The sequence below is a fragment of the Muscardinus avellanarius genome (genome assembly GCF_963383645.1).
Source record: "Muscardinus avellanarius genome assembly, chromosome: 9".
NCBI lineage: Eukaryota > Metazoa > Chordata > Mammalia > Rodentia > Gliridae > Muscardinus > Muscardinus avellanarius.
The window spans coordinates 97,514,775-97,535,969 of NC_137795.1; the positions used below are offsets into that span (position 1 = coordinate 97,514,775).

At 36.6% G+C, this 21,195-nt stretch overlaps 1 protein-coding gene across 2 annotated transcripts in view; it reads left to right on the forward strand.

The window, feature by feature from the left end:
• AKR1D1 (aldo-keto reductase family 1 member D1) overlaps nt 1-19,002 on the forward strand; it is a gene marked incomplete at both ends in the record, with an annotated part of 41,002 nt that extends 22,000 nt beyond the window's left edge. The window contains 6 exons of one of the 2 annotated variants that reach the window (XM_080701738.1): nt 3,380-3,457; nt 6,979-7,101; nt 12,401-12,510; nt 13,212-13,377; nt 15,764-15,846; nt 18,960-19,002. In XM_080701738.1, the coding sequence (XP_080557864.1) occupies nt 3,380-3,457; nt 6,979-7,101; nt 12,401-12,510; nt 13,212-13,377; nt 15,764-15,846; nt 18,960-19,002 (603 nt within the window). The remainder of the gene's footprint in view (nt 1-3,379; nt 3,458-6,978; nt 7,102-12,400; nt 12,511-13,211; nt 13,378-15,763; nt 15,847-18,959) is intronic. The other variant, XM_080701739.1, reaches the window with a different exon arrangement.
• Nucleotides 19,003-21,195: the final 2,193 nt, after the last annotated feature.

The following is a 21,195-nucleotide window of genomic DNA, read 5'->3' on the forward strand; positions in this document are numbered from 1 at the left end:
TTCTTTGTTTCATCAATCTTTTATATTGCTTTTTAGTCTCTTTTACATTCATTTACTTTCTTTGTTATTTCTCTTCTATTTCTCTTCTAACTTGGGGTTTGGTTTGTTTATTTTTTCTAAGACTTTGAGATGCAAGTCAGGTTATTTGAGATCTCTATATATTGTAGGCACTCATGGCTATACATTTCCCTCTAAAGATATGTTTTTTTTTTGGTTTTTTTTTTTTTTTTTTTGCTTTTGCTGTATCCACAGGTTCTGATATGCCATGTTTCCATTTTCACTTGATTCTAGAAATTTTTTATGGTCTTCTGATTTCTTCAATACTGTGTCATTCAATCTGCATGTGTTTGTATAACTTCTGCAGTTTCTCTTGATATTAATTTCTGGTTTCATTCTATTGTGATCAAGATAAGATGCAAGACATTGTTTTAATTATTTTGAATTTGGGCTTGCTTTGATGCCTAAAATATGATCCATTTTGGAAAAATTTCCACTTTTTGATGAAGAGATTTTGTACTCTGCAGCTGTTGAATGAATTTTTTTTATAGATGCCTGTTAAGTCCATTTGACCTATAGTGTAATTTAATTCTGATGTCTCTTTGTCGAGTTTTTTGTCCAAATGATCTATCTATAGTTGAGAGTTGCACACAATTATTGTATTAAAGTTATCTATTCCTTTATGACTAGAAATGTTTGTTTTATACAACTAGGTGCTCCAACATTTGGTGCATATATATTTATAATTACTATCATATTACTACTATAACTTCTTGATGAACTGTTCCATTGATCAATAGATATTGACCTTACTTATCTCTCCTGATTTTGTCCTTGTCTGTTTTATCATGTATAAGTTAGACAATCTCTACCATTAATTGGTTTGTTTATACTACTTACAGTATGTCATTATTAATATGTGGGGATTAAATCTATTATTTTTCTTATTCCATTTGTTCTTCATTTTTCTCTCTTTTCTTATCTCCTTTGGCTCCATAAGTATTTTTCTAATCTATATTTTCTCTTATTAGATTATTAGATATACTTCTTAGTTTCATTTTATATTACATTCTCTTTGGCCTTACAGTAAAACTCTTTAACTTATGACTATATATAATTGAATACTACTTCACAGATAGTATTAAAAAGGTACTAATATATATATGTCTACCTCTATCCTCCCCCAAAGTATTTATTCTTTCTTGTTCTCTCATTGTTGTGTTTATCTTTATTCATTTTGGGGGTATAGGATTCCCTTAGAAGCTCCTTATTTCTCCTTTGACTCTGAAGCATAATCTTTCTGGGTATAGCAATCACTCTTGGCTATTATTTCCTTTCAGGACTTAAAGTATATCATTCTAAACCTCATTCCTGGCTTTTATCATTTCTTCTGAGAGATCTTCTGTCATTCCAATGGGTTTGCCTTTAAAGGTGACTTGGTACTTCTCCCTTGCAGATTCTAAAACATTTTTCTGCCCTGTACTTTTGGAAATTTATAGCATGTCATGAGGAGATCCTTTTATGATCATGTCTATTTGTAGTTCTAAAGGCCTTCTATACCTGGGTGGCCATGCCTTTCCCAGTATTTGAGAAATGTTCTATGGTTTTATTGAATAGGCTTTTTAATACCTTTAGCCTGTTGTTCTTCTCCCTCAAATACACTGATTATACAGATATTTGATTTTTTAATAATGTTCAAAAATACCTTGTATGTTCTGCCCACACTTACTTTTTCTTTAATTTTGTCTGAATGTAATATTTTATTATTTGTGTCTTTGAGTTCTGATTTTTCTTTCTTCCACTTTATCTGATCTGCTGGTGAGTTTCCAAATGAGGTGTTTTTTAAATTTGACTTATTGAGTTTTTCATTTCAAAGATTTTTGTTTTGTTCTTTTGCAGAAATCTCTCTTTCTCTTCTGAATTTCTTAGTTGTATGCTTGCATTCTTTTTGCTTATCTGTACTCTCTCAATATTCATTGAGAATTTAAGGTTAACATTTTTTAGTAATCACTCTTTTGAATTCTTTATCTAGCATTTCATCCACTTCAATAACTTTGGAATCTATCACCATACGATTTTGATTTTAGGAGATGTCACATTGCCTTTATTTATTCATTTTATTTTGGAGTGAGAGTGGATGATCGTAAACTGTGTCCATCAAAGCTTGGCTCGCAGCCAGAGTGAAGGCTGAGTGTTTTCACCCCAAATTCTTTCCATTGTGATTCTTGCCATGTGACTAACAGGAAGGATTTGTCACTGAAGTTACTTGGAATTTGCACATTGGAACAGGCTGGTGAGAAATGTAAAGCTCTCAGGTCAGATATGCTATATTGGGAGGCTGGGCATGCCAAGGACAGGCCAAGTGCAAGCCTCATGGCATGTCCCTGGAGTCTCTGCAGATAGGAGAGGTGATAAAGCCACAAAGCCCTAGGCTGGAAAAAGAACCAAATTCCATGTGATTCACTCCCCAGGACCTTGGTGCCTGCAGACTAGGTTCCCAACAAAATCACACATGACTCTTCACAGGCTTTGTGAGCCAGTTTTCTGAACCTCAGATTTTAAAGGGGAGTACTTGATGCTTCCCTCTCTGCCACAGGCCAGTTTCCTACTTTATAGAATTTTCTGTGGATCTGTAACTTGCCAGGTAGCCACCCACTGAACTGGTGCAGTGAAATTTCCAAAGGCCTGGGAGTCTCAGAGGTAGTAAAGTGCAAGGGCCTCTGATGCCCAGAGCAATGTACTCAGACAATAAGACCCTTTTCAAGATGGTTCCCAGTTATATCTCTGTGAGAATATGATGGGAAGTGCAGAGAACTTCTCCAGAGCCAGCTCACTGTGTAGTTCCAAGAACTCTTATGTCTGCAAGTTGCTCTCTGAGACCTTACTTTTTCACCTAGATTGAGGGTGTGTACATTGGCTGTGCAGTCCATGCCTGGGCACTCCATTCCTACCAGTATTCCATAATCCTGAATCTCTGGGTTTCTCCAGTTCTCTTTCTCTCTTTTGATTAATTCCAGTGCTCCCTGATAGCCACCCAGTTCAGTAAGCAGTTATACACCAGTTGTTTGGTTCTCTCTCATGGAGAAGCAGGCAAGTGTTGGGTAGCTCTAATCTTTCATCTTGAATCTCCAATATAATTATACAACTATTATCATATAATGACACAATTATAAAGTTATATAATAAAATTATTCTATAACAGAATTATGCAATTATTATATAATAATGCTTTATTATTTTACAGATATATCAATGTAATATTTGTTATACAATTATGTAAACTTGAATTATTTTCCAGGGCCAGGATATATGAACAACTCAAATATCAGAATGTTATTTCCCAGATATGAATAAAATGAATTATACTTTGTTTTGTTTTTAGCCTGGAGATGACCTCTATCCAAGAGATGAGAATGGCAAATGGATATATCATGAAACAAATCTTTGTGCAACTTGGGAGGTATGTTCATATGGGCCTTTTATTTATTTTTTTAAACTTTTATTGGTACATTATAGTCATACATCTTAATGGAGAACAAGATGGTAGAGGCATACATGCACACATTGCCCAATTAGCCCTTATACAATTCCCTCCCCCTCCCTCCTCATGTTTGACAAAGTGATTGACTTTGATGTATGTTAATGTACTTCATGAACATTAGAGAATTCTCCCCCCATCCTTAAGGTTGCCTTATTTGCTCATCTATAGTATCCTCTTCTTCATCTAGAGTTCCTGCTATGACCCATTTTCTCCTTAGCTTCTGCATATTAGGGAGAGCATCTGATTTCTTATTTTTTGTGACTGACTAATCTCACTTAACATAATGTTCTCCAGTTTTATCCACTTCCCTGTAAATGATGTAATTGTGTTTTTCTTTATGGCTAAGTAATGTCCCATTGTGTATATATCACATAATTTTGTGATCCATTCATCTGTTGATGGACATCTTGACTGGTTTCATAGTTTGGCAATTGTAAATTGTGCAGCTATGAACATAGATACACAAGCATTAGTTTGGTAGTTTGGTTTCCATTCTTTGGGTTAGATACCCAGAAGTGGTGTTGCTGGATCATATGGTAAGTTTGTTCCCATTTTTCTGAGGATCCTCCATACAGTTTTCCAAAGTAGTTACACTAATTTGAAGTCACACCAACAGTGTAGTAGAGTTCCCACTTCTCCACATCCTCTCCAGTATTTGTTGTTTTTTGTGTTTTAAATGACTGCCATTCTAGTTGGAGTTAGGTGAAATCTCAGGGTAGTTTTGATTTGCATCTCTCTGATTGCCAATGATGTTGAGCATTTTTTCATGCATTTATTGTCCATTTGAATTCCTTCAGAATAAAATTTTCAAATATGGAGAAGAAAAAATTTAATATGGAAGAAATGCTAAAATATAAAAAATAAAATTAGTTCACAGTATCCACATGATAATAGACTAAGAAAAAAAAAGATAGTGTTTGAAGCATGGAGTACAAAAGAGGAAAGATAAAGAAAATCACATACACATGCACTGTAGTGAAATTTCATAATATCAGTCTAAGGAGAAAATGATAAAACTTCCAGGATATAGCAAATGATCCACTACAGGCAAAATGAAATCATAAAAAATAATCTCAGAAGCTGGGTATGGTGGCACATGCTTGTAATCCCAGCATTTGGGAGACTGAGACAGGAGGATAGCGGTTCGTGGACAACCTCTGCTACTTAGTGAAGCCCTTTGCAACTCAGTATGACTCTGTTTCAAAATAAATAATAAAAAGGATAGGGCTTGAGGTATAGCTTAGAGGTAAAACTCCCCTGGTTTCCATCCCCAGTACCACAAATAATTACAATATTAATAAATAATAAACTTAGAGAAGGCAGAGAGGAAAAGAAAGAAAAATAAAAGATGGTAGAAATGGAAAATAAAGAGCAAAATGGAAAATTAAAATTTAGTGCTATTAAAACTCACAGAACATGCAAGTCATCTAAGCATCTCAATTGAAATGCAGAGGTTGTCATGATGCATAAAAAACACACCCAACTATATATTATATTCAAGAAATTCATTTTAAATAAAAAGACAAAAATAAAGCCAAGCATAGTAGCTCATGTCTGCCATCCCAACTACTCAGGAGAATGTGTTAGAAGGATTGAAAATTTGAGGCCAGCCTGGACAGCTTAGTGAGACCCTATCTGGAAAAAAATGGATAGATAGATAGATAGATAGACAGACAGACAGACAGACAGACAGAAATAATAGATCTGTGAGTGAGTGAGTGAGTGAGTGTGTGTGTGTGTGTGTGTGTGTGTGTGTGTGTGTGTGTGTGTTTAAAAATATAAAAGGAGCCAGGCATGGTGCTATTCACTTGTAATCCCAGTATTTGGAGGCTGAGACAGGAGGATAGCATATTGGTGGCCAGCCTCAGCAACTTAGTGAGGCTCTCAGCAACTTAGCAAGATCCTGTTTCCAAATGAAAGAATAAATAAATAAAATAGGGCTGGGGGTATATCAATGAGTTAGAAAGCTCCTAAGTTTCACTCCCAGTACCACAGATACACACACTTCATGTATATATAGTATTATATATGCATATATATACATATGTACATACATACACACAATATACATATGTGTATATATACAAATATATAGATATATAGATATAGATAGATGGGCTGAGGATGTAGCTTAGTGTTAGTGCACTCCTGAGTACACTCCCCTATACTGCAAAGAAAAAGGTACAAGCAACTTAAAAGCAAAAGGTTTTTTAAAAAACAACAACAAAATAATAGAAAAATATATCCTAGGCTAACACTAATCAAAAGAAAGTTGAAGCATAGTAAAGTAAACAAGAGCATGAAGAGAAAGCATACAGGATGAGAAAAATCTGTAACAGCTATTCTTCTGACAGAGAATCAATATCCTGAATATATAAAGAATTTTTATTTTATTTTATTTCTTTTGTGGTACTGGGGATGAAACCCAGGGGCATTCTACCTCCAAGATATACCACCAGCCCTAGTTTTTATTCTTTTGATTTTTTGAAACAGAGTCTCACTGAGTTGCTGAGAGCCTCACTAAATAGAAGCTGAGGCTGTCCATGAACCATGGTCCTCCTGTCTCAGCCTCCTGTCTCAGATTACAAACATGTGCCACCAATCCTGGCTATAAAGAATTTTTAAAAGCTCAACACCAAAAAACTGCCCAAGCAATCAATAAATGGACCAATGAACTAAAACACTTCTCAAAAGAAGAAATATAAATGGTCAACAAATATATGAAAAAATGTTCAACATCTTTAGCAATCAGAAAAATGCAAATCAAAAGTACACTGAGATTTCATCTAACTCCAGTTAGAATGGCAATTATCAAGAACACAGAAAATAATAGATGCTGATGAGGATGTGGGGAAATAGGAACTTATACAGAGTTGGTAGGATTGTAAATTAGTATAGATACTATGAAGAGAGAGTGGAGGTTCCTCAGAAAACTAGAATAAAACCACTGTATAAGACAGATATACCACCCCTTGTTATTTTTTCAAAAGAATTCGTCAGCATACTATAAAGATACTCGCATGCTTTTATTTATAGCAGCACAATTCACAATAGCTGAGTCAATGGAATCAGCTTAAGTGTCCATAAACAGATAAGTGGATAAAGAAAATGTGGTATATACATAAAATAGACTTTGACCTAGCCATAAAGAAAAACAAAATTGTCATTTGCAAGACATTTGTTGGAATTAAAGAGCATAATGTGAGAAGAAAAAAGTGAAATGAAATTTCATAGAAATAGACGGAGACCAATAGAGTGTTTACCAAACTCATTCAATCATAGAACTCTGCTGTTCCCCACTCCCTTTTGTGTTTTCTTCACAAAATGCCCATCAACATATTCATACTTTCCTGTTTAAGCTGTTCACAGTCACCCTTACCAACATTCACTCTCCCTTCTGCTGAGCCTTCTGTCTTGACCCAGTGCCATTTTCCCTACAGGCTTTGGAAGCCTGCAAAGATGCCGGCTTGGTGAAATCCCTTGGTGTCTCCAATTTTAACCGCAGGCAGTTGGAGCTCATCATGAACAAACCAGGACTCAAATACAAGCCAGTAAGCAACCAGGTACAGCTGAGCAGCTTCCACTGGGTGGGGAAGAAGGGGACCCAATATAATACTTAAGTAATAAAAAGGAGTCTGGGCCAAACATCAAAAAGTTTTCTGTTTGCTCTACATAAATCACATCTTAAGGTATGGCCAAAAAAATTTTTTTAAAGTTCAAACTTTGGCAAAAGTAATTTTTTTAAAGAAGAAAGCAATGAGAGAGAATTAAGATATTAACACAGCATAGAGTATTTAAAATAATATAAGGGTAGTGTGAGAACCAATAAACAAATGAATGTAAGATAACAAATATTTAAAAACAAGACAAACTATAATAAACATTTAAATGTAAAATAAAGTAGCACTAGCTATTGGCAAAGGAATGAATTTTTCAGTCAATGATGTGAGAAGATCGGCTTGTTATTTAGAAATAAACATAGAACTTTGTCTTCTATTATACCCCAAAGTCCCTTTGATCAGAAGTTAAGGAAAAACTAGAAATCATTTATAAACAAGTTCAGTTTTCTGGAGCTAATGATAAAAAAGGAAGCCATGAAGAATCATAAGAAAACCTTGATAGATTTAATTATATAAAATGTTAAACTTTCAAAATGCTAGAAACAATAAGCAAATGAAAGAAAAAATTACATATTTTAAATTATAATTAAAAAGTTCAGATCCTTATAAATTAAAGGCCTACTAAAAATCAATAAAAAGCACCAGTGAATAAAAACACAAAGGCTCCACAGAACAAAATAAGCAAAAGAACTGTATAGAAATTTACAGAAGACTAATTAGAAGACTAGCAAAAGCCAGATGTGTTGGCACATGGCTGTAATCCCAGTACTGGGGAGTCTAAGACAGAAGAATCACAAATTTAAGGACAGCCTCAGCAACATAGCAAGACTCAGCAACCTAGTGAGACCCTGTTTCAGAAACAAAAACATAAGCAGTGGTGGGGCTGTAAGGTAGAATGCCCCAGTTCAATCCCCAGTACCACAAACACATACACACACACACACACACACACACACACACACACATACACACACAATACAGAGACTGGTAAACACATGAATAATGTTCAACTCACTATTAACTTGAGAAACATGAATATATGATTTTGTATTGTATATCAAATTAACAAAACTTTTGTTTTATATTTTATTATTACATTTATGTAAACAAGTGTTGAGCTCAGCTACTTAGTGAGGCCCTGCACAACTTAGTGAGACCCTGTCTCAAAATAAAGAATAAAAAATGGGGCTGGGCATATACCTCAGAGGTCAAATACCCTGGGTTCCATCCCCAGACCTGTCCCCCAGCCAAAAAAATAAATTTGAACTAGATTACCTCTAAGATCCTTCCTCTAAAGCTAAAATTTTGACCAAGAAAAGCAGCATTTATGAGTCCTGAAAACACTCAATCTCTATTGCCACAAAATCAGAGCTTTTCATAACCAGAAAACACTATCAGCAGAAAAGTATAAAATGTAAACACAAGGGACAGAGAAAAAGAAGACTAGAAGAACAACCAGAGAACAGAAAGAAACCAGCCTGCATTGCGGCAGCAGAGCCGCACTGGCGCCATCTTGCCTCACAGCACCAGGCTTCAGAGAGGAAACATAAACAAGGAGCTGAAGTGAGCAGCAAGAGGTCAGGTGTAATTCAGCAGTTCTTTCAGTGCAAAGAACATCTAAAACTCCCAGTGGCCAAGCTCTTCATGCCTTCCAGGGACTCAGAATGGAGCTCAAAAGCAGAAAAGAAATACACTAGCCTCATGGCCAAGGGTGTGACAGCAGTGCCATATTGCCAGCAGTGGTGGCAAGTTCACCACAAGAGCACACACAATAACTGTAAGTGAAATTGCGGCCCCTAAGGAGAAATCCCAGCACTGCATCCCCAGGGACTTGAGCAGCTTTGATAATCACCCTGGGTCTGAGATTTTGCAGTCCAACCCAGTGAAGGAGTAGCAGTAGCAGAGATACCACACCCTAGTCACAGCTTCCCATGAGAAAATGCCTAGGTTGGCACCCCCACGGTCTCGTGCAGCCTCAATCAACTCCCTGGGACTGAAACTTTGTGAAACCCAGTAAAGGAGTAGTGGTGGCTGAGATTACCACAAACTTGAGATCGAGAGCACCCTAAGTGAAGTTGTGGTGACCCGGGGAAGAACCCAGAGAAGACACAAACTTCTGAAATCATGGGAAAGAGGAACAACAATAGAGCAATGAATGCTCACAACCCCATAATACCAGAACCTGATAACAGAAATTCAGAGCTCTCCAGAGATCAAATCAGGAATATAACTGTAGAAATAATACAGGACCTTTGAAAAGAATTTAGAGAGAGTTTAAAAGAAATAAAGGATGCAATCATTGAAATAAAGGCATCAATTCAAACTATAAACAATTAATTAGACCACATGGAGAATAGAATCTCACTCCTAGAAGATGATCACTCCAAAAACGAACACATAATTTATAACTTAGAAAAAAAAATCAGACAGCAGGAATCTGACATTGAAGAAATATGGGCCCATTTAAGAGAGCTAACGTAAGAATAATTGGAATAGAGGAGGGAAAAGAGGGTGAAACCAAAGGGATCAATAATATCTTCAAAGAAATGATAGCAGAAAATTTTCCAAACATAGAGCAAGAGGTCGCTACATGGGTCCAGGAAACTTATAGAACTCCCTTTAGACAGTGTCAGAGAAGAGGTTCCCCACAGCACATAACTGTCAAAATGACCAATGTAGAAACCAAGCAGAGAATCTTAAAGGCAACAAAAACAAAAGGCCAAGTGACATTCAGAGGGAAACCAATTAGAATCACTCCAGACTTCCCAAACAAGTCATGAAAGCCAGAAGGGTTTGTAGTAACATATTCCAAACTCTGAAAGAAAACAATTTCCAGCCAAAAATGTTCTACCCAGCAAAACTATCTATAAAATTAGATGGGGAAATAAGAAGTTTCCATGACAAATGGAAACTGAAGGAATTTATGTCTTCAAAACCAGCACTAGAGAAAATACTCAGAGATTAACTACAAAGAAGAAATAGGTAACACACACCAGAACCAGATAAACAAGAATTTTCATCCAGCAGACAACTAAGCAAAGAAGAATAAACAGTATTTCAAACAGAAATAAAGTCTTAACATGTTAGGAATTAAAAGTTATCTCTCAATAATCACACTGAATGTAAATGGTCTCAATTCCGCAATAAAAGGACATATAGTGGCAAAATGGATTAAAAAACAGAATCCATCCATCTGCTGCTTACAAGAAACACACTTTACAAGTAAAGATGGTAACAAACTCAAGGTAAAGGGCTGGAGCCAGGTAATTCATGTTAAGTAGCCATCCTAACAAATGTGAAGTAGTATTTAACTATAGTTTTTATTTGTATTTCCTAAATGATTAGTTACATTATGAAAATGATGAATGATATTCATGTGTTTGTTGATCATATAAAAATCTTTGAGGATTCATTATCTATTTTAGTCTTTTACCTATTTCTAAATTGTATTGTTTGCTTTTATTGTTGCTAATTTTTAGGATTTGTATTTGGAATATTAATATACCTTCAGATATAGCATTTGGAAATATTTTATTCCATTTTATCAGTAACTTTTAATTCTGTTTACATTGTCTTTGGATGTACTATATTTTTTATTTTTTATGAAGTTTGTTTGTTTATTCTTTTGTTGCCTGTGCCTTTGGAATCATATCCAAGAAATCACTGCCAATTTCAATGTTGTGAAGTTTTGTGACCCAGGTTTTCTTCTAAAAGTTTATAGTCTTAAGATTTACATTTAGGTATTTTATCTATTTTGAGTTAATATTTGTATATGGTGTTAGGTAAGGGTCCAATTTTATTCTTTTTCACGTAATTATTGTTTTTCAACAATATTTTGTGAAAAGATTATTATTTCCTTCACCAAATGTTCTTGGAAACCTTGTCAAAAATACCTTGACCATATATGGAAGAATTTATTTCTAGGCTTTTTATTTTACTCCACTGGTTTATATATCTGCCTTTATAGCAGTACTACACTGTTTCAATTATTGTAGCTTTATAAGGTTTGAAATCAGAAAATGTACATCTTCTAAATTGTGTTCTTTTTCGAGATTGTTTTGGATATTTAGAGTTCATATTTCATGTTAGGATAGATTTTTTCTGATAAAAAAAAATGTATGATAGTTTCACCTTTAAAAAATAAGAAAAAGCTGGGCGTGGTGGCACACGCTTGTAATCCCCACACTTGGGAGGTGGACACAGGAGGATTGCGCAGGTTTGAAGCCAGCCTCACTGGCTTAAGAGACCCTGTTTCCGAAAAAGTATATAAAATAGGTCTGGAAGTGTAGCCTGGAGGTAGAAGGGCTTCGAGGAACCCCAGTACCACACACACAAAAAATATCCTCTGGTAAAAAAGAAAACAAGAAGGAAATATTGAAATTTTATCTCTAAGTGATCAAAAGTTTGATATCAGACAAATGAATCTGTTATGTGAGATTATCATTGTTAATTTTTGATAAATTGCTATAATATTAAATAAATAAATAAATAAATAATGCTAAATTTTTATGAATGAAAAAAAGTGTTGAAGTGCTAAGGTATTTGTTGTTGTTGTTGTTGTTGTTGTTGTTGTTGTTGTTGTTGTTTTGCGGGTTTGGGGATGGAACCCAGGGGCATTTGACCTCCGAGATACACCCCCTGCCCTATTTTTTTTTTATTCTTTATTTTGAAACCAGGTCTCACTGAGTTGCAGAGGGCCTCACTTAGTAGCTGAGGCTGTCCGTGAACCGCGATCCTCCTGTCTCAGCCTCCCGAATGCTGGGATTACAAGCATGAGCCACCACTCCCAGCTAAAGTGCTAGTTGAATGTAAATTAATTCAACCTTACTAGAAAGCAATTTGAAAACACATAGCAGAGCACTAAAAAATGTTCACAGGCTTCTAATTCTAGGAATTTATTCTGATGGAATAAAATGTGAGGATGCCAAAACAGACTTAGATGTGTGTTTATCATAGCACTGTTTATATTGAAAAGTCAAATGGAAACAATATAACATGAAAAATTAGGGAAGACATAAAATCTTTACAAAAGATTATCTTGAGTCATTGTTGAGGGGAAAAGACCATGATATTAAGAGAACGATATTAAAAGACATGATATTAAGAGAAAAGACCAGGATACAAAACACAACATATAGGATGGAAGCAGTTATATTATTAAAAGTAAATTTTATTGAAGGATGTTTTTTGAAGCCAGGTAAGGCCTTCATTTTGTGGTCTTCTCTCCCATGCTACCACACAGGTGGAGGTCCACCCATATTTCACCCAATCAAAACTCTTGAAATTTTGCCAACAACATGACATTATCCTTGTTGCATACAGCCCTTTGGGAACCTCTAGGAATCCATCCTGGTGAGTAAGCTATACATCTCTTCAGGAAGTATTTCCTTGGGTGGAGGGGATGAAGCTAATGTGAATTACTTGGTTACACAGAACTCTATTTAGCTGTGTCTTAAGAAAGTAACAATCTTTTCAAGGCATTATCCATATAAATGATTAGAGTTAATATAATACCTTCCTCACTGAGGTGTTTTAAGTGTTGATGATGTAAAAGGATGGAATTGCCTATTATAAAAATTATAAAATGTATAAAATGCTCAATGAATGTTAATTATTTTTCAGCAAAGAGTTTCTGTGGTTATGTTTTGAAGCTTTTGAATTTGGGGGCAAACTTTTCCCGTGAGGTGTTCCACAGATTTAAGTAGAAAATTTTCTACTCAAATTCTAACCATTATACCTCAATTTCTTCTACTTAAGTCTCCCATGCCTTTTTGCACATGTCTACTTGTGACTCTGATCTCCAAGACTCACTGTAAATAAAATTACCCTCAAAAAGTCAGCTCTGTAATCTTGTCTCTCTTGGCCTTCCCATACTGACTCCCTTGACTCAATGAGTTCTTTACATGCAGAGAGATTGGTTACAGGAGACCTCAAGTGTTCTGTCTAGGTGGCCGGGTAAACTGGGGGCTAGAGGAGGTTGACAATATTTTTTTATCCCTATCACTTCAGCGACATATGCATGTTTTGGTTTTGTTTGGGGTTTTGTTTTACAGGGTGAATGTGTCTTCTCCACCTTTGTTGAAGGATGCACTTCTCAACACAGTGGGCAAAAAGTACAGTAAGACAGCAGCTCAAATTGCTTTGCGTTTCAACATCCAACGAGGGGTGGTTGTCATTCCTAAAAGCTTCAAACCTGAAAGAATCAAAGAAAACTTTCAGGTAACAGAATTGCTTTTGTAAAGGTTGAAAGAGGATGATGTTTGTTATTTTGCTTTCAGAGAATGTTCTTGGGAATTGCAGTTACCAATACCTAATAGCTCTTTCATAACTCAATTTCAAAAACTATCTCTTTATATATATTATCAAGGATTATCTGTATTATCAATGATACTGCTCTACTGCATTATTCCCACCAACAGACAAACAAGATGTGATCTCCAATCTTAATAAAATAAAACCCAGCTGGGCATGGTGGTATACTGGGATTATACGGGTATGCCACCATGCCCAGGCTGAGACAGGAAGACTGCAGGTTTGAGAGCAGCTTCTGCAACATGGTGAAACTGTGTTTAAAAAATATATATCAGGCTGGAGGTAAAGTTCAGAGGTAGAATGCCAGTGGCTTCAGGCCCCAGTACCAAAAAAAAAAAAAAAAAAAAAAAAAAAATCCAATGTAGACTCACTTCTTCTCCAGCAATTTGCACTTCTCTCTCTTCATTCACAATAAATCCTTTGAAAGAAGTCTGTTCTGGATGCCCTCAATTCACTCCCCCACCATATCTTAGACCTAATCAAACCAAGCTTTTACCCAGACCATCACAGAGGAACACCTCACCAAGGTCACCTGGGACCTCCGCGTCTTTGTCCTCCCAGACCTCTCTATCACACTTAACACAACTGACACTTTCTCCCTGAAGCATTTACTAGGATGTGGAGCTGTCAGAGATTCAGGCTTTGAGGGGCATCTCACGGGTCCAGTTCTGTAATAAGAAATCCCCATTCATTGATGATAATTTGTGTCATGAAAAAAAGAAAAGATCCCAGCAAATCAATCCACACTAAGCACGGATAGTCACTGCATGGAATTCATGTAGAGAGGGAAAAGTGGAAAGTTTATCTTAAAATTGAAATAAAAATAATGAAAGTATATTTATTTTATTCTCAATAAGACTTAAGCCTTAATGTCACATGTGTGCTAATTCCTAGGAGAAATAGGAATGTATCAAGTATTAGCTTTTAAAGCTATACATACTTTTTATTTATTTATTTATTTATTTATTTATTTATTTATTTATTTATTTGCAGTACTGGGATAGAACCCAGGGACATTCTACCTCCAAGTGACACCCCCAGCCCTATTTTTTATTCTTTATTTTGAAACAGGGTGTCGCTGAGTTACAAAGAGCCTCATTAACTAGCTGAGGCTGTCCCCAATCCCGGATCCTCCTGTCTCGGCCTCCCAAATGCTAGGATTACAAGCGTGCGCCACCATGCCCAGCAAAAAATATACATACTAAAATTGGCAATAATACAACATGACATCCCCTGAGAATGAGTTTTATAAAAATTTTGGATAGCTTTATCTAGAGGGGATTCTTAATCCTTGGATTTTTTCTTCAAAAATTTTAAAGAAAATTATAAACATAAAAATTAAATGTTAAGCCGGGCGTGGTGGCGCATGCTTGTAATCCCCGCGCTTGGGAGGCGGAGACAGGAGGATCGCGCAGGTTCGAAGCCAGCCGCGCTGGCGTAAGAGACCCTGTTTCAAAAATATAAAATAGGTCTGGGAGTGTAGCCCAGAGGTAGAAGGGCTTCCAGGAACCCCAGTACCACCAAAAAAAAAAATAAATAAATAAATGTCAAAAATATAAGTGAAAAATAAAATATAAAAATGCTAATAAAGGATGATTATAAGCTGAGTGTGGTGGCACACTACATATGTTTGGTGTCACATGCCTATAATCACAGTACTTTGGAAGGCTGAGACAGGAGGACTTAGGGTTCAACCAGCCCCAGAAACTTAGAGACCCTGTTTCAAAACAAAATTTAAAAACTGGGCTGGGGTATCTCAGAGGTAAAATACTGCTGGGTTCAATTCCCAGTATCACCAAAAAAAAAAAAAAAAAAAAAAAAAGGACAGTTATAAAGCCAGGGTGTGAACAAAGTATAAAAGCTAAGAAAAACAATCATTAGAGACATTAAAAGTGGTAAAAGAAAGAATTTTCAGGATAAATCAAAGCAAATTAAAAGTTAAAAAGAGGCAAATTTAGAGACTAGAAAATATTTCAGAAAGTAAAATATAAAAAAAGGAGTCAACCAAAATAAAAATTCAGCATCCTATTGAAAAGAAAAAAAGTTGCTCACATTTGGAATTTTGGATTTCCTAAATGTGCTGTCTCAGAACACTTAGAATGTCCTGTAAGATGTTCCCAGCAGGACTGTCTCAAAGGGCAGAGCAGATTGCCACAATCCCCAACACGAGCCCAACTCAGACATCCACAAAGATGCTCGTTTGGAAGAGCTTTCATTACCAGCTCGCCTCTCTGATCCTCAGACCTGTTTGCCACCTTCAAAAAAGTTCTGTATTTTATTTCCATGACTTCAGATCTTTGACTTTTCTCTCACTGAAGAAGAAATGAAGGACATCAAAGCCCTGAATACAAATACTCGCTTTGTGGAATTACTCATGTAAGTCCTGCAGGATCATTGATCAGGTGCTGCTCTGTGGTCATGTATTCTCAAGTGTCAACTAGTAAGCCTATGAACCTCCATCTGTGTCCATAGAAATCACAGGGAAACTAAAGGATAGGCAGAAATTATTGAAACACAATATTCCTTCCTAAAAATCAAACATGCATAGATTAGAGCAGACTTATTTTTTTTTAATTCTGAAAGGCCTAATAATGCAGTAGAAAGATCGCAAGATGGGAATGAAGAACACAGTTCAGACAAATATGTTCTTGCCTATCAGATTTAGCTTATACTCCCACAAGGTGTCACCAGGTTCAGCTAACCAACTGAAGTAGCCCTTCATTCTCTAAATATTGAAGATCTTGTAAAATACAAATAATACAGTTTATACAAAGGCACAAATACATAGGTATATTTGTATACCCAAACATACATTTTTTTTCCTTTTTTAGTTATTCTCCATTAATCTGTACAGTTCTTCACATCACCTTGATAGTCTTCTTTTTGGAATCTTCTCTTCCAATTAGCATGTGATCTGGATTTAGTGGTGCACACCTGTAATCCCAGTACCTAGGAGGCTGAGACTGGAGAGTTGCTGGCTCTAAACCAGCCTCAGCAATTTAGATGCTAACTCTTACGGGTAATCAAGGAAATAAACACGAATGAGATAACACTTTTGGACCAGTATATACATAAATATTTAAAAGTTTACTAGTGCCAGGCATGGCAGCATGCACCTGTAATCCACATACTTGGAACGCAGACAGGGAGTACCACAGGTTTAAGACCAGCCTCGGCCACATAGCAAGACTCCCAGCAACCTCATGAAACCTTATTTCAAAACAAAAAATAAAAAAGGGCTGAGGGTGTAGCTCCATCATAGAATTCCCCTGGGTTCAGTTGCCAGTACTGTAAAACAAAAAGTAAAACTAAAAATAAATAATCAGTTAGAGAATGCTCATTAAGGTGATACACATAATTCGGATAATTATCTCTCTACTTTTCATGAGTCAGAGAGTACTCTGATGAGGCTAATATCAAATTTGGGGATTATTGTAAAAAAAAAAAAAAACCAGCATCCTAATGTGAATTTTTGAGAGGGAAAAATTGCTGGACATTAAAAGCTGCCACCCTAAGGGAGATCAGCTAATCACAGAGAGTGAAGGGTCATATGTTTTCTTTAATATGTGCAGGATAGGGAGTAATTGGAATACAAGAGAGACTCCTGATGATGAGGAGAAAGCTGAGGGGAGCCAGGGAGGAGATGTAAGGGTAGGAGCGAAAGAAAACTTATGTTCATTAATAGAAATATGACCACAGACTATGTGTATACATGTAAATATATACCAACGTCAATCTGGTTATTCTGTATTGGGAAGGAGGGAAATGGGGAGGGGCACCAAGAGCGTGGGCATGTATGTCGTTGTCAACATGATTTATATTATGATGTGAGACTATAATGCACCAATAAAACATAATATTTTTGTGGTACTGGGGATGGAACCCAAGGGCCTTCTACCCCCTAGCTATACCCCCAGCCCTATTTTTATTCTTTATTTGGAAACAGGGTCTTACTAAGTTGCAGAGGACCTCACTAAGTAGCTGAGGCTGTCTGAGAACCACCAAAAAATTTTTAAAGCTGCCACTCAACTTCATCCCCCCCAAAAAACACCGACACATCATACCATGTGTAACACTTTGCCAAAATTAACAATTATAAGTCAATTAATATCCCCTGAAGCCAGATGCAGTTGCTCATGCTTGTAATCCTAGCATTTGGAAGGCTGAGATAAGGATCCATGTTCACAGCCAGCTTCAGCTACTTAGTGAGGACTTTTGCAACTCAGTGAGACCCTGTTTCAACATAAAGAATGAAAAAGTAGGGCTGGGGTATAGCTCAGAGGTAGAATACCCCTGTGTTCAAGCCCCAGTACCACACACACAAAAAAAATCCCTGAAGATAAAGAAGTGTGTGTGTGTGTGTGTGTGTGTGTGTGTGTGTGTGTGTGTGTGTATGGTACTGGAGATTGAAACCAGGGCCATTTTACCTCCAAGATACACCCCCAGCCCTATTTTTTATTCCTTATTTTTGAAACAAGGTTTCACTGAGTTTCAAAGGACCTCACTAAGTAATTAAGGCTGGCCACAAACTGCAATCCTCCTGTCTCAGCTTCCCAAGTACTGGGATTATAAGTGTACACCACCATGCCCCGCTTTGCTGTTTTTTAAATAATTAATCATACCAGAAAATAACTGAAAAATTAACAAAGTGAAATAAAGATTAGGCCCCATTAATCGAAAAGCTCTGTCATTTAGAGGTGCTGGGCCATGATTCTTTTCTGATTTTACATTCACTTGATATTTGACATTTGAGAACCTTTGCTAAAAAAAAAAAAAAAAAAAAAACCTATTTTAAAATTCATAGTACTTCCAAAGAACTAAATCTTGGATGTTTCATGATATGGATACATACACTTGAGACTAATGCAGACCCTTTTACCATTGTTACTTAAGAGATAGGATTGCCTGGCAATGTGGCACATAACTATAATTCCAGTACTTGGGAGACTGAGACAAGAGGATTGCAGGTTTGAAGTCAATGCGTAGTAATTTAGTGAGACCCTGTTTCAAAAAACTAAAATAGGGCTGGGGGTGTATCTCAGAAGTAGAAGGTCTCTGAGTTCAATCCTCAGTCCTCATTAAAAAAAAGAGGATGATGTTCCTCCTCCTCTTCTTCCTTCTCCTCCTCCTCCTCCTCATCATCATCATCATCATCACAAACAGTAATGTTTCTGCATGCAAGCAGGTAGGACTTGTCCCCAGTGTTTTTGATGAGTGAAATGCTAGTGTGTTGGCAGCCAACATTTCTACATCCTCCTACACACACACACACACACACACACACACACACACACACACACACGGTAGCACTGTCCAGAGCACTGGCTTGAGGGGAAATTGGAGAAGAAGCTGGGTAAGAAACAGAGAGGGAAGGAGTAGGAGGAGGAGGGGATGGCCAGGGAAAGTGTCAAAGGGCACCAGCAACACATACATCTGTGCCACTTTTGAAATAACTTTACTTTTTTTTTGGGGGGGGGATTGTTTTGCAGGTGGAGCGATCACCCTGAATACCCATTTCATGATGAATACTGATGTCACACACTTTCTCAACAGATTTTTCTTTCTTAAATGAGTCAGGGCCTTTTGGCTGGATGTTTCCCATAGATGTGGAAATGAATGAAAAAGGTTTTATTATCTTCAGATGAAATAATGATGAAAACATGCTATGCTAAATTTGGAGTACTATTAGTGTATTTTGTGCAGTATTAGTAGTATTAATTTTGTGTAATTTAGCATTAGACTTAATTTTACTGTATATAAAATTTTAAATGTGAATAAGATTATAAGAGGCTGGGTTTGGTGGCATATGCCTGTAATCCCAGTACTTGGTGAAGAAAACATGTTTAAGTCTGTAGAAATAGCTCTTTTGAAATCATCTGCTAATATTTTTTCAGATCACTATCTTCTGGGTCCAAACAGGGAAAAAAAATAGACTTTAGATAACACTTCACTAAAAATTGATGAAACTGTACACTATCACTGGTAGTCTGAGATAACAGTTCAAAGGACCATAAAGAGGGAGGGAGCTGGCAAATGCCAGGGTGCCCAGTAGAACCTTGACAGTTTGGACTGTTGACTGAAACACAGGCAAAGATAAGAGAAGATTCACAGGTGCAGTATTCAAAAGGATGTGTTGCACCTTGAGTAGAAGAGAAAGAGAAGGGTAAAAAAAAGACCTAAAATAGATAATTGAATGCATAGTGGTTAGCAAAGTCATTATGAAGGTGTGGCTATTATTTATTTTCATGCAACATGCATGAAAACATGCTTTTATGCAATATGAAGGATGGAGAGTTACTGGTTCTCTCATACACCTTTAAAAGACCTGGGCTTCTACATAGCTGGAGATCCATGCCTGCTCTATCTTATCTCCCTTCTTCATCACATGTTCACCATTATGTGAATATGTGGATTACAATAATGAAAGTATGCAAGTAAAACCCTGTATCATAAATTAGTCCAAAGACAATTTTAAAATATCTTTTTGTAGCCAGCCACAGTGGTACACATGTGTAATCCCAGTATTTGGGAGGCTGAGATAGGAAAATTGTAAGTTTGAGGCCAGCACACAGTAATTTAGTGGGACCTTGTTTCAAAATACAAAAGAAAGAAAGATCTGAGGTTTTGTAGCTTGGTGGTAGAATGCCACTGGGCTCAATCCCCAGTTCCACAAAAAATAAATAAATAATTTTTAAATAAGGCTTTAGGAAACATTGGAAGATGGACCCAGAGTTCCAGCCCCTTTGGGGGTATTCAACCACCTTTCCCCCTTCCCTGCTGCTTCCAATAAACCTTTTACTCCCCTTCCTGAGCGGGTGTCATTCTTTGCTCACCGTGGACAAGAACCCTTTAGAGAGATGCTGAGTTTCTTCTCAAGAAACTCCATTTCATCTATGATGAAACTCCAGGTTTCTTCTCAGGAAACCCCTGTTTCACTGAGACCCTGTCTAAAAATAAAAAATAAAAATGGATGGTGGTGTAGCTTGGAAGTAGAAGTAGGATGCCCCTGGGGTCAATCCTCAGTACCAAAACAAAAACCAAACAGGCACTGAAAAAGAGTCCCACTATTTGTCAGGGAAAAAATTTCTAAAAGTTGGAGGAGCGGAAGCCCCCTTTTGGTAAAAACAGAGGAGAAAGAAGAGCTGGAAACAGAAACAAAGAAAGCCAAGAGAGAAAACATCCTGCCTTAAAGCCTGCTGTTAGTTCTCTCCCATCCTCACCCCACTCCAGCTTTTTATCTGTCATATGATGAATTTTTCTGTTGAAAACATAGCTTCTAGTAACTTACAACATGACCTTACTTGAAAATAGTCATCTTATTGTGATTCATTAAGTGAAGATGGGTCAGACAGGAATAGTGTGAGCCTTAATTAATATGACTAATGTCCTTATGAAAAAGGGAAATTTGGACACAGATAAACACAGGGAGAATGTCATGTGAGGATAAAGACAGAGATTGGGCTGACACTTCTATGGGTCATGGAATATCAAACATTGCCAGCAACCACCGACAACTAGGCAAGAGCATGGAAGAGATGCTCCCTCAGGAGTCGACCCTGCTGACACCTTCAGCTCATATTTATAGCCTCCAGAACTGTAAAACAATAGTTTTCTGTTGTTTAAGCTACCCAGGTAGCTTTTTTTTTTTTGTCAGTGTGACCAAAACACCTGACAAAAACTTAGAGGAGAAAAGTTGATTTGAGGATATGAGCTCACGGTTTTAGA